The sequence below is a fragment of the Euprymna scolopes genome, chromosome 10 (assembly GCF_053919585.1).
Source record: "Euprymna scolopes isolate OS-2025 chromosome 10, ASM5391958v1, whole genome shotgun sequence".
Taxonomy (NCBI): domain Eukaryota; kingdom Metazoa; phylum Mollusca; class Cephalopoda; order Sepiida; family Sepiolidae; genus Euprymna; species Euprymna scolopes.
Window position 1 is genome coordinate 45,233,043 of NC_136491.1, and position 15,116 is coordinate 45,248,158.

Sequence of the window (15,116 nt, forward strand, 5' to 3'; positions counted from 1 at the left end):
TTTATTTTGTTTGAAAAGAGTAAATATATCATTCAGATAACTTTGGCTTTGCAAGAATGCAATTGATAATTTTCAGTAACTTCTGATTCAAACACAGATTATTGGTTCTTCAATTGTAATTACCGAATTTAACTTTCTAATTTATTATCTTTCTTTAGTAAAAGTTTTGTCATTTTTTTCCCCGTTAAGCTTTATCAAAAAAATTATATTTAGAAAATATAAAATAACCAGAAATTATTAAAGATGTCAATATATTTATCGAAATGAGTTTTAAATAAATCAACATGTTAATTAGCTAGGACTTTCACTCTGAACCGGGATTTTGATCAATAATTTTCTAAAATAAAACTTAATTATTTTTTTTATACCTACAGACACTAGTGTTTCATGCTTACAAAATTATCAGTATAGAAAGTGATAATCACTGCTGGTCGGGATATTCAAACTCAGTCATAAGGTCACTTTTGACTTCATAGATTAGCATCTTACCTCAAAGCCACCAGCAATTAACACGAGAATTGGAGGAAATTAAGTGCCTATAAATGCCAAATTGGTACGTAAACATAGTAAGCAGTCAGAAAGTATTCAACGACTGGAAGCTGTAATGTTGCAATTGCATTTATATATATATATATATATATATATATATATATTGAATAGTTGAATTTAAATTAAATAGATGGAAGACAATGATATAAAAATATAATTGTAAAAATTTCTGATTAACAATTTAAAAATAAAACCACCTGAAATATAAATTTACACAAAAATCTTGAAGTTGTAACAGGCATTGACAAGGAAGAGATTAAACTGTTGTTAACAAAAGAAAATCTCCTCCAAATATTCAGGATAGAAAAGATCGTTTACAAATCCAAAAATATGAACAGAGTAATTTAGCAATCACTAGGTTGAGTTAGCAAATCTTGAGATTTCATTAGTGTTCATTCTTTTTTAAAGAATGAAGAAAAAAAAAAAAAAAAAAGATTTCATTCTTTTATTTTTGGAAACTATATGACTCCCTGCAACTGTCAATGTTAATTTAGTGCAAGTAAATGCAATATCATAACACGGGATTTAAACTAATGTGGTTCTGATTCCATAGTCCCCATCAGTATTTATTACACAGATTGAAGGCGGTAGCAGTGGGAAGTGGATAATGATGCTGACTGACAAGTTTAAATCCTGTCGGTTCCATGGTTCTATAGAACCATTTTTGATTATGGATGTTTTCAACCTTCACATATCCTCTCCTGTAAGTACCTAATTCTAGAAAGAATCAACAAAACCAATGCTCATAACAAAAACCTAATATCCCTAAGAATCATTAATTATCTTTCAACTTTATCCAAATAAGATAGGTAACTATACCCCTTCTCCAACAGATTACAGTTTCCATCTGTTTTATTCAGTAATTCTCATCCAATAATTGCCAGCTGTTTTAGCATTGAACATTTTGTGTGAGCAAAATGAGTTGGTAACCACAGCCTGAGGTTTTTTTATTGACAATTGATCAGTTTTGCTGAACATCTGTTTCAACCATGTAAATAGCATTTCCTTTATAGTTTCTCTCCAGCCAACCTCTCCTACTCAACCTTTTTTGTTGGTCAATGCTTTTATTGAAAGGATTTAAAGTTTAAAAACAGATTAGTAATTCACCTACCCACTCACAAGATCAAGAGGTTATTTTTAGTGTGTTTGTTCGGTCAGTGTCTTAAAAGCACTTAGGACCAGTTGCAAAAATAGCCCCCCCCCACACACACACACACAAGTGAGAGTACCACAACTCCATCCTGGAGATTTTTACAGGAAAGAAAGTCTCCTGGAATTGTGCCATAAATATTTTCCAATTCAAAAGTGATGATAATAATCATACATCAAATCTTTAAAATAAGATTAAAATAAAAATTGCATTAAAGATTTATGAACAGTAAATAGCAGAAACTTTGGCCCCCTTTCCTTAGACAAATCTCAAAGAACTTCTTTTTTTTTGTAGATATTATGTCAATGTTTGGAGATGTGATGTATGCCAAGGAAGAAGTTGGTCCAACACGATCACAAGGATGAATGTCAACATAAGTATAAGCATCAACATCCATTGGTATTATTTATTAATATTTTTTTTTTATTTCTTTTAGTTAAAAACTGATAAACCAATTAATTTGGTAGTATTTTTCATTTTAACTTCAGTTAAATTGTTATAGTGTGTGTGTGTATGTATATATATATATATATATATACACACACCAATAATCATTAGAGATGGTATCTAATTTTTTTTCAAAATGATTGTAGTCAAATATATCTCCCATGATAAATTTGAAAAATTATCAAATCTGTAAGATTTCTATTAAATTTAAACAATATAAAGAAAAAGGTCTCTATGATATTTCCCCATTCTAAGTAAAAAAAAAAAAAAAAAAAAAAAAAAAAAAAAAAAAAAAAACAACATTAAAACACCATAGATTTATATAACTAAAACCATATTTTTCTTAATAAAATGCTGGCATTTACATCGGATGACGTCACACCAAAGAGTCATAAACGGAGGTCAGATGAGAGAAAGCATTAGCCAGATTTCCACTAGAAAAGTGCAGAGAACACTGGGTCCTTGGAGGGCTTTTTGCCACCCAAACTCCAGGAAATACCAATGGCTATTGCCAGTGAGAGAGCAAAGGTAAGCTGTGGTTGTAATAATGTGTAGTCATTTGTGTTAGTTATTGAGAGAGGTAAAGAGTACTGGAAATTTAGGGATACTTGTCACTCAGATTCCAGGAAATGCCACAGTGAATGATTGGTGATAGTCCGTGTAAGAACTTCTAATAACTGGATAATAACAATAAAAATTGAATCTGAAAATGTTACATTTCCAAAACACATACTTTACAAAACCAATGTCAATTACAAACTTTTAACTGGTTCTGCCTCTCCTCAAACGATAAACTATCTGAAGCATCTTTAATGTCTACCTGTGATTAATCGGCACAAATACATTTATACACCATTCAGAAGCAGTTAACAATGAGCAAAACATCGACAATAAAAAAATAAGATCTTATTACTTTATAAAAAAAAAAAAAAAAAAAGAAAAGTGATGCAGTAGCCCCAATAGAACCTTAACCTGGCACACAAAGTTTATCAACATTTCCTTTGAAGTTTTTCCCTGTATATTTTAATCACACAGGATATATAAAATCATTCTCAATTTTGAAATTGAATTGTTTGAAATTATATACGCATATATTTCATTAAAATTGTTCACGATTTGCAATTAACTCAAGTAGTTTATCTCATTAAGTTTTTGTCTCTCTTCCTGTCCTTTTTGTACATTCAACAATTTTTTAATTGTTTTGAAACTAGAATTTTTAGCCTGTAAAAAATGGGCAAATGTTATAGACCCTTCAATGGGTGCTTTATGCCAAAGTGATGATTGAAAATGGTTAAATGTGTGCTAATGTTTACATTAAATACTGATCCCTATTAATCCCTAACTGTTCATCAAATAGATACCATACTACTTGGCTCACTGTACTTTATCATAAAAGTCTATACAAAATTTAAACCAGATTGACCTAATAGTTTCTGAGAAAAGTGAAACAGACAAACAAAGAAATATAATATAGATCTCTGAGCCTAGAAAAAAATTGATACTTTTCAGATAATATATAACATGTTCATACATACCGTAAACATGTAAATTAAATAGAAATAGGGCTATTTTTACATTATCTTTACAAATAATATAAACTGATTATTTTGAGGAATGCAAGAAGAATTTCTAAGTATCTAGAGACATGTAATAAAGTGAACGCGATTTGTATTTTTTTTTAAATCCAAAAATGAATTTAACCCCTAATTGAAAAATAAAAGTCAGAATTATTCAATCTTCGTGAAATTTTCAGAATTTTTTATAAATTATTAAATCAATGTTAATATAGTGGACTATGATGTTATTTAAATCATTTTACTCTTCATTTCAAGGCTGAAATATGTTTTGTTATATCTATACTAAAAAGTGACCATCATTCCAAAAGGATAACATTGAATGAAAAAAATACTTGTTTTTAAGGTAATCTCAGTAAGAAAAAATTGTATCTAAAGACTGAAAATTTCTAATTTCAAAACCATAAGCAAATTGCCAAAGAAAGAGGCTATCAGAATATCAGATTATGTCTTCAATATGAACCTTAAAATTCATAGTAAAGACAATTCAACATTTCGTGATAATCTGTTTCTTTCAGAACTCCCACATGGATTTTAAATTCAATGGCTATTTATAATAAATATGTTATGCACATTTGTAGCTCTCTCTCTCTCTTTGTGTTTGCGTGTGTAATAAATAAGCCCCCCCCTCCAATCTCATGCAATTAATTTCTACTTATCTACATCCACAGAAACATATATAGCCTTCACAAGGAATTTATTTTTTGTGCATTAGACTTGTACATGTTCCAACCCAACAATTGTTTGTCCAATGACAAAAAAAAAATAAAAAGTAAAATAAAAAAAAAAAAATCACCATTGGCATGCTTTTTATGTACTTTGGTTTATTTTTTTCACCTGAGACAAAGTACACACACATACATTATCTATATATCTATAAAAATGAGAATGTGTGTATGTGTGCAAGGACACTTCTCAACCTACATACTCAATGAATTTTGGATCGACAGACTTGAAATTTGGTATATAGAATATTCAGACATTTGGAAAACTTTAATTGGTTTTCATCCAGAAAAAAGGGCTGCTAAGAAGTCAACATTGAGAAATTGGTACTTGGTGGTCATCAGAGTTTTTTCTGTTTGCCAACTGTTTCACGACTGCGCATGCGCAGTTATGAAATATGACAGGTTCTTTAAGTAGATTTGAAAAAACTTTTTAAAAGATAGTGTCAATCTGGTCTAATAATTATCATACTTGACTCACTGTTTTTCGGTTTTGAGCTTGACTCGAGTATTATTTTTACTTACAAGAAGTTAACTATTTAGAAAAATATATTACTCACATGCCCAAGTTTTTTTTCGTTTCTTTTACTTCATTTTTTTTAAGGAATTTAACATTACATTTAATACCTATGGTATTTCTGTTTATAATAAATAAGAAATCTGCATTAATCAAAATATATTTATGCTTATTTTACGACTGTACAATGCCGTGCGACCTGCTAGTATATGTGTGTGTGTTATACACACAAATTTAATATAAGTGTGTAACTGATCATAAAAAGTTTAGATCCTTTTATGTAATCAATAGTTGTGAATTTATTTCAATATACATTTCCCTTACACATGACCATAACTGATACCAGTGGTAATAGATTTCGGTTATTCATGCAGTTGGATTTCAAATCAGTTTAAAGTACTCACCCATTTCTAGCCATGCTGAAGAGCCATGATATAACGAATAGTTGAATGTGCAAATACACTTTTGATGATTGAATTTACTGTGAAACTGTACTAAAGTGTTCAGACATGCTGCTTTTATTTATTATTTTTATAAATCTATATCTGAAGAATACAAAGCACTTTGTGTGTGAAAGATTTGCTGTCGTAGATCAGAATTGTTAGAAAGAGTGAATTTGTCATATTGATAACTCCTCTTTATATATGATTTTTTCTTTTTGAACCAACAAATAAATTCGTATGTACCTATATTTATTATATTGTGTCTCATTTTCATTATATATATGAGAGAGAGAGAAAAAAACTATACAGAAAACAGTGCATTCCTATTTACTGCCTCCAAGGAGTAAAGGACTCATTTTTTATCCAGCAGTGGGGAAGCAAATAAATAAGGACTTATTTGGAAATAATGTTAGAAATGTTTTGAATTTTGCAACAAAAGTTATTTTAAAGTGCAGATGAAGAGAAGAGGTTTCTTTTTTTTTTTCCCCTTTTTTTTAAAGAGTGGAAACTACTCTCAAAACAGTGGAATGGGTAAAGCCTTATATATCACTAAGGTAAACCCAAATTAATCAAATCTTCCACAAATTAGTTTGTGCAAAACATGACCCATTCTAAGTGGTGTTTGTTCAGTGATATAATGAGCTACATCAGAAAAACTTATCTGGTTACAGGGGTTATAGTCGAATTTACCATTTCTTAGACTAGTTGTCCCAACAATGCATGAGAGTCTAGTTAACCTTACTAATTCACTATTAGTTGGAAAGTAGATTTATATCATTCCCAGGCATGTTATGAAAGTTATACATTATCTCTAATAGAACTAACACTGTAACCCTATAGACTGTGCTACTTCCATACACATCTATCTATAAGAGTGTATCGGAAAACATTAACAATCCATGGTAGTTTTTAAGCAATTCTTTTGAACGAAATGCAGTGGTTTCTTCATACCAACTTTAAAATTATACCCCTAAGAATGTTTGAAATATCCAGGGATCTGTAAGGGTTGCATGGAAGTTGGGTTGGGGGGTGGGGTATACGGTCATATTAGAGCAAAAGGTTAATTCCTTTCATTTATATATATATATATATATATATATATATTTGTATCTCTTCTGCCTGAACGTTGACGATTTTTAAAGCAAGGTTTTTTCAAAATTTAGCAGTTTTCTGTGAATGGACAACCTAAGATTATTTTAACTGCAACAGTTCGTGACACATACAACCACACTCATGCTTCATAAGTCTTAACCTATAAAAAATACCGAGTTCATTTGGTCAATAAATACAAATAAGTATATGAGAATTTTACATAGTTAACCAATTTGGATCTTATATATATATATATATATATACATACACACAGCCTTTACACAATGCATTAATATTGTCCCAGTAATTTAAAAGAGAAATTTTTTTTAAACATTGAATAATTTATTTAGCTTTTAAATGTTTAATTATGTAAAGTAAAAATAAACTTTTCATTCAATTTGTTCTCAAATTGTTTGATGGCATTTTTTCTTCTTGATATATAGGGTTAAGTCACTCATCAATAAATTACAAGCGTCGATAAATGTTAGTTATATTTTATTTAGTTCTATTGTTTTTATTGATTATTTTTACTTACTGCCATATTCTCCTGCTGGTGTAGCTGAGACAGGGACCTGTTCTGACCGTACACGGCCAGCAGTGGTGGTACCTTGTAAACCTCGAGCTGTAGAAGTGTGTAATTTTCGATCAGACTCATCATTAGACCTACCTCCCTGAAAAATATTAAAACAAAATATAAAAGTTCATAGCAACCAATAAGCATAAGAAACAAACGTAATAACAGCAACAAATACAATTTATAACTACAATATGAGACAGAAAATGAATAAGAAAGAATTGTTTTTTAATGTTTAAATTTAAAACTCTGAAGTTTGAAACAATTATAATAAATTCAGTGCGTGAAAATCAGAAACAAGTTCATGTCAAACTTACAGTGAACAAATTACCAGAAAGGTCGCAATGATTTTCTTCAATACGGGGTCATTACTAATATAATCAAGATCATAAAAACATTTTGAAAAATGTTTGCACAAATTAAATGAAAGTGTTCAACCTAATCAATTGAACAGAATATTGTTCTTAAAACATAACTTATAGACCAGCCATTTTCTTTATAAAAAAAAAAAAAAAAAAATGTAATAAATTTTCAGTTTTTATATGCAAATGAGTTCTACATTTGCACAAATGAAATTAATTAACAAAAAAATAAAAAATAAATTAGTCAAAAGGAAAACATTGGTAAAATTTTTGATAGATCATATTGAAAAATATAGACATTTCATTTTTTAATAAAACATGATGCCCTCAAAATGTTTCATCACAAAAAAGAAACGTTATTAAAAAAAAAAAAAAAAAAATACATTTTTAATATTGTACTAAAGTTAATATGAATTCAATTTATTCTTACTTTCACAAAAACTTTTTAGTTTGTTAGCTTCAAATATGAATAATTTTAAAAGACTAAGCTGAAATTAATGTTTTCTGTCCTCAGAGGAGAAAATATTCTCAACAAGGGAATTTTTCTATTTTTGTTCCAATCTAATTTTGTGGAGAGCTAAAGTTAACCCACATTAAAAATAGACTAATGTTTAATCAAATGTCTGGAGGGAGGGGGTCAAGTAAATTAAAGATCAACTGAAACTAGTTTATATTTTATTTTTCTAAAAGATCTAATATATATTTATATTCAAGACATTGCTATAAACAATTAAAAAAAAGATTTGATGTGAAATAACATTAAGTGTATGGTAAAGACTTAACATAAAATGTAGAAAAACATTTACTTAAAAAAAAAAAAAAAAAAAGGACAAAAAATTAGTGATAAAAAATAAAATAAAACTCTTGAATGTATTAAAAATTACCAGTTAAACTGAAATGGGGGGTAGAATTTTTTTAATTAAATATTTTCAATGATGATTTATGATCAAAGTAATAAGGATAAGAAATTATAAGTATAAAGGGAAAAGATGACATGTTCACAAACTAGATGTTAATCCAAGCACAGTAAATACAGGATTTAAAAATAAAAAGGATTAAAAAAAAAAAAAAAAAAAAAAAAAAGAGGCTAAAATAAAGTTTTAATTTTATTTGACTAAAACCCAAATCCATCAGTAAGTGTTTGCATAAAAGTTAAAGCGTAAACCTTTTCTTACAGGAAATACAGAAGACTAAAGACAATATATATCAGATGCAATATATCCTTAAAAATATATAAAACAATGCATTAACATTTGATTTTTTTTTCTCAGTCAGGTAAAAAAAATGTTTATCTAAAATGGTTTTAATAAGTACACAATAAATTATCTTCTATCTATATCTATATATATAAAAGGCCAAATGTGTGTGTGTGTGCATGTGTGTATTTGTATGTCTTGCAAAAACTTTTCTCAGCTGCATAAGAATGGGGAGAAACTGTTACCATCTGAAAGAGCGATGTCTCGGTCAAATAATATGTGACAATTAGAAAGAAAAAATGGTTAATTATTTTGTATAGAAATAAACGTTTAAACCAAGGAAGGGTCGAAAAAATCGTGCCTTTCTAAACGATCTTGAAAACTGCACATGCGCACAAAGCATTATTTTTTGAATTGGTTTAAATAAAACAATTTTCAACGTTGTTTCGCTGTCAGCATTGTGGGGCAGTGGATCAGGAAGATGCCTCGTAAGCTTTAGTTTTCGCGTTCAAGTACACGCAACAGGTCTTTTTTTTTTTTTTTTTTTAACAGGGTTGTCTAGTAATTTTAAAAACAATTTCTTTATTTCGATTTCTTTTATCAGAGATTTTAAAAGATTTAAACAGGGTCAAAAGATTTTTATTTGCCATAACATTTTTCTTATTTCGAGAATTACATAATGTGATTATTTTTCTTTTAACTAGTCATTTTTATAACAGTTATTTCACTTAAAACAAATTTTACTTTTTTTAAAACTGATTTTCACTTTGTTTTCATTGCAACACACCATAATGAGAAATCTTTCTAGACTGAGTTCGCTTAAACTGGTTTTCACATACTTCTTTTTCTGTCCGATTACATTTTCCTGTTTTTATCCGTTCTTTTATTTTCAAGTTAGCAGCTGTGTCCAAACCCAACTTCATCTCCACCCAGGAAACGCCAAGTACCCATGCTAGTCTATTATATAAAAGGCAAAATGTGTGTGTGTCTGCCAAAAATTTTCGACACATGCAAAGATTGATCTCGCAGATGACAAATATTCAAAAATTGGTCAAAAACCTTTTTTTAACTGTCAACTAGGCTGTTTTTTGCAAGGCGTGGCCAGGTTTTGCCTCAACATTCACACCTAGCGATCTCAATGTAGGTTTAAAAGACATTATTTCGAAAGCCTGTGATGTCATAAGTGCGCTGTGGGTGAGACAGCTAACACGTTTTTTTTTCTTCTTTTTTTTTACCTCCTTTTCCCATTTGCGTTACAGGTTCAAGCCTGGCTATTGCAGCTAAATTTTTTTTTTTTTCTTCGCTCGCACAGGCACTCGCTGCTATTTTGATGGAAATATTTAGGGGGGGGGCTGGGTTGTCTAATAACCATACTATACCACTTCTCGACCCACGAGCAATGCCGGGTGGCCATGCTAGTATATATATATATATATACATATATATATATTAATAAAAAAAATGTAATAACATAAAACAAAATTTTTAAAACATTGATAAAAAATATATTTAATTATGAAATTAAATTCATCAGAATGTATTTCTGTCTTTTATATGTTCTTTCTCCACTTTGCAACCACAGACTTCAGCCATGGGGAGAGGAAACAAACAAAACCAAAGGTGGTATAAAATAAACATTAAATATTTCAGATTATTGTGACTTAAAGCAGAAAAAAGTATTGCATTCAATTAAATAACTGATCCTATCACTTATTTTGTGATGGATTAAAAGGATTAGACTAAAACCCCTGCAATAAAAAATATAATTGTTTAAATTGATTTTCATTACAGCCAATCCCCTACAACCAACCAGTATTGGGGAAGGGGGATATTATTTGAAGAATGAATAATAAAAAAAAACTTTTCCCCTTATTAATGTTTTGTTTTATATCTGCACACATGAAAATAAAGTCTAACATTTTTTTAATTACTCAAATTATACTAATAATATAAAAATTAAAACAAAATTATTATTTTTTTTTTTTTGCTACTTGTCCAGGATAGAGTCTCATATGTAAACTAATTTCTTAAGATGTAAAAAATGCATATTGTTACACAAACACATTCAAGCAGAGAAATGATTCCCTGGATACTCATGCCACACAATCGTTTTGAACAATCATACAAATATAACTAAATATGAGAATTGTTTCATTATTAAATTAACAAATTATCTGTTACAAATAAAGTTACTTCTCTTCTTTTTGAAAAAAAAAAAAAAAAAATGAAAAAAAAAAATGGTGACTGATTCAGATTTTGCGCTTTTTTATTTTATTTTATTTTTTATGGCACATCAACCCTGTAAGTCATTTTGTGTCAAACAATGTATTTATAAAATAGTCATTTGAAAAATTCTGAAGTTATTTAATTGCATGTTTGGTTTCTCTTATAGAAGTTGAAAGTGATTTTCTTTTCTTTTATTATTTAAAGTAGTCTATTATTGGAGAAGTAAACACATGTTAGTACTTCTTGCAGATATTCCTATATATATTTTTTTTTACAGCCACTTAAAATGTTTGAATACCAAGTAAATGAACGCAGAAGATGCAACTTTCATTAAGTATAAGTGTGTTTAATATGCCTGTTTAATTTTAATCATTTACTGTCGTGTCTTTGATCTGGTAGCAGTTCCATATTTTCTCTTTCAACTGTCAGTTGATGTTCATATAATTTACTGGTTGAGAACAACTATATTGTTTGCCATTTTCTTTTCTTCATGTATTTTATGAATATGTACATCATAAAACTTTCTTAATTTTTGTTTTTTAATATAGGGGAAATTCTCAACAACCACCAAATGTTTAAATGTATTCTATTAATAAAAAAACAAAAAACAAATGGAAACTAGTTAAATTCATAGAGTGCACTTACTTCTAAACATAGGACAAAAAGCAAAGCCTTAAAAGGAATATGAAAAAAAAATAGGAATCAGAAAAAGTTCAGTTGGTTAGTAAAACAAAACAAAAAAAAAAAAAAAAAACCTTGATGGAAATGGAAGTGTAGAAAACAAAAGATTTGAAACTTTTTTGATTTTTGTTGTTAAAACATTTCCTGAAATGTTAAAATTTTTGTTGGCATTTAACAAGCCTTTGCTGCTTTTCTTTGAGGAGAAAAGGAAATGTAAAAATTTCCAGAATATCATCAGTAGAAAAAAAAAAACTTGTTGAAAACATTCAATAAAAATCAGATTGTGAAAGAGAAAACGATTCAATCAGAAATATTGAATGGATTTCATGCAAAGATTTTAAATGAGTTTTATTTCGAATTCAAGATAACTATATAATTAGATATCAATGCATTCCAATGCAGACATTTAAAAAAGAAATATGAACAAATGATTGAATAACATCCCAGCAAGGCTCAGTATAAGAAATTAAAAAACTCCATCATGCGTAACTTGTACAAGATAAAATCTAACAGAAAGTATGGAAAATAAATGGAAAAGTGAAACGATCACTAAATATAAAAGACAGATTCAGATCAAAAACATGTTTGCCTAATAATATTTTGTTTATCAAAGTGACTAAATCAAATCTATTTGGCAAAGAATAGCAAAGTGCAACAAACCAATTAGATATTTGATACCTTTAGCACAAGAGATACATATAAGGAAGAGACAGAAGTGATTGTGAAAGAGGGGGAGGGGTGTAGACTGTGGGGGAGACAATAGTCAGAGTGAAAGTTCACTCTAGATAGAAGGGTTGATGGTCAGCAAAAGACCATAAAAGATGTAAAATTGGGGATGTGGGGAATATAACTTAGATTTTTGATGAGAAGGAAAACAAAATCAAAGTATCTGTAAAGCTCTTATTCTATTTAGATTAAAATTATGTAATTCCTAATCACTTTGATAAAGGGTTATATTTAAATAAACTTATCATTTTGATTTCCACTTTCGGTTTAGCAGAAGTTATGCTAATGTGTATACCAAGAAAAAGTCCCTTCCGATTAATGTTTACATAATTCCAGTTTAATTTTAAAACTTTACATAAAAGTCTTTACTTCGAAATGCTTCCTTTTTCGGAATGGTTCTATTTTTAATAAAGTGTTATAATCAAAATATATTTTTTTAGCCTTTACTTTTAAATGTTTTTTCCTAGAATGGTTCTATATAATAAAAAATATTTTTTTAAAGTTTACAAACATATCTAAGAATATTTCCAAAAAAAAAAAAAAAAAAAAATCAAATTTAATTCACCGGCACCAGAGAAACTCTTGCAGGTGATTATTAAAGTTTCCCCTCACTTGGTCCAACCAATTAAACTCATTAAAATAAACAAATTTCTGGAATTCTGAATAGATTCAATAGCATATTTTTAATATAAAATAAACGTCTAAAATATTTCATAGCTCAAACGTTTTATCTAAGAAAAAAATCTGAAGAAAAAGACCAATTAACATTAAATGTTCAATTATAAGGAAACTGAAAAACCATTATGTAAACATTAATCAGAAGAGATTTTTCCTTGGTAAACACTGGCGTAACTTCTGCTAAACAAAAAACCGAAGTCAAAATTACAAGTTTTTTTAATAATGTGATAAACAAAAGTATTAATCAAACAAATGTTTGTTTTGAATCTGTTTTGGATATTTTGTTCATTGCCTCCGTTCAGTCTCGAAAGACAATGGATAGCCCCTTGGAGTAGCTGCGTGTGTAATTATGAGGTAAGGGATGCACAATTCCCAATCACACTGCTCCTAAATCAGCACTGCTTGAGTCCAGTTGCAAGGAAAAGTCAAGGACAACTGGAAACAATGCTAAAAAAAGCGGAGAGCACATACAGTACATAGAATTCCCAAATGGTCACCCATTTTGGTACCTACTAAGCCCAACGTTGCTTAACTTTGGTGATCTAACGGGAACCAGTGTATCAACATGATTATGCTGCATGTATAGTTTGTGGTTGTTTAATATTTCTATTTATTTTTCTAAGCATACACATACTTCTAACTGTAGTTTTTGTTTATAGAAGTTAAATAAATAATCCTATGAATCTTAATGTGTTTATATAATAGTATTCGATAAATTATTTGTTAAGTATAATTTTTTTATTTATACAAACATGTTTGGCTACACATGTGCTACATGCCAAAAAATAATAGTCAAATCTCATCAGACCAAGAATTAAAATAAAAATGGTTACAAATGCTGGGTGATTTACTAATCATGTGATGTCCTCATCTTGAGATGATTTCTTCAAATCATAACCATTTTTATTTCAGTTCTTGGTCAAATGTAACTTAGTCATTTGGCTATAGTTGAAACATGTATGCATTTATGTAGACAGACACATAAAGCATTTATACTATATAGTGTGTATGTGTGCAAGAAACTGTGCTCACAAAACTTAAAATAAGCAATATACTATCAAATATATAAACCATAATCATTTGACAAGATTTTCATTCTGATTCAGCTTTGAAAGACCAGAATTATAGTTATTTTGGTATCATCAAACATGTATTTCTTATACTGGCATCAATAATTTTATTATGATTAAGATTAATTATTACTGATATTGATATTAACATCTAATTTCTTGAAAGTAGCTTGTGAAATATAACAAATGGTAATAATAGCATTAAAACATTAATTGGAAATTTCTTTGAGATTTCATGGGAGCGGGGTTATCAGCACATAAAATGTTACTGAAAACAGGACTAAAGTGTTCCACGTTGATCTTATAAAACAACCCATGTTTACTGCCTAAATACACTTTGCTAAAAAAAAAAAAAAAAAAAAAAAAAAAAATTATATATTTATAAATATTAAGATAATCCACAAGAAAATCATGACAAATAAAATCAATTCTATTATTGATAAATCAAAATATCAACTCGACCCCCCCCCCAAAAAAAATAAATCACTTTTGTTGCTTTTAATTAATATTCAAAACACTGATCTTTTTCACCAGTTTTGACTATCACTGATTAAAATTTTCCACATATTAAAAAACAAAAATAAAGAATAAAGAAAAAAGAAAAATTTGTATGATGTACGTACCAGTGATGAAACAAAAATATAATATTCCAAAAATCATGTAAATTGATCAACTTGTTTTATTTTTAAATAAGAAAATCAAATTTTATGAGTACTCAAAGAGGGACTATCTTACCCACCATTTGAAAATACTCAAGGAACAAAGGGAGATAGCTCAAAACCTGCAATATTTATGTTGTAATGCCTACAAATTCTTATTAATCGCTTAGGCACGACTTTCTTTATAATAGAACTACTATGTTTTTGTTTCATCATGGGTACATACATCATACAGATTTTTATTTAGTCTTGTTTTTAATATGGAGAAATGGTTGAATACAACATGATAGACTTTAAATCCAATGTAAACAAGTTCTTGTTGAGCTGTCCCCATAAATAATCAAATTCTACACAATTTACAATTACTACACTACAACCGTATTTTCCTTGATCCTTATCCTCGAGTGGCCTTCAGGCCTTGATAAGTGGTGACTCCAAAGTGAAAAAAAA

At 28.7% G+C, this 15,116-nt stretch overlaps 1 protein-coding gene and 1 pseudogene across 15 annotated transcripts in view; both read right to left on the minus strand.

Moving 5' to 3' along the window:
* The window catches only part of LOC145285966 (casein kinase I-like), a 205,235-nt gene that overhangs the window by 49,359 nt on the left and 140,760 nt on the right, over window positions 1-15,116 (minus strand). For 14 of the 15 annotated variants that reach the window (XM_080134500.1, XM_080134502.1, XM_080134507.1 and 11 more), the window contains one exon: window positions 7,030-7,165. The exons of the other annotated variant lie outside the window; for it this stretch is intronic. In XM_080134500.1, the coding sequence (XP_079990626.1) occupies window positions 7,030-7,165 (136 nt within the window). The remainder of the gene's footprint in view (window positions 1-7,029; window positions 7,166-15,116) is intronic. 15 annotated transcript variants of the gene reach the window in all.
* Window positions 13,402-13,519, minus strand: LOC145286806 (5S ribosomal RNA; annotated as a pseudogene).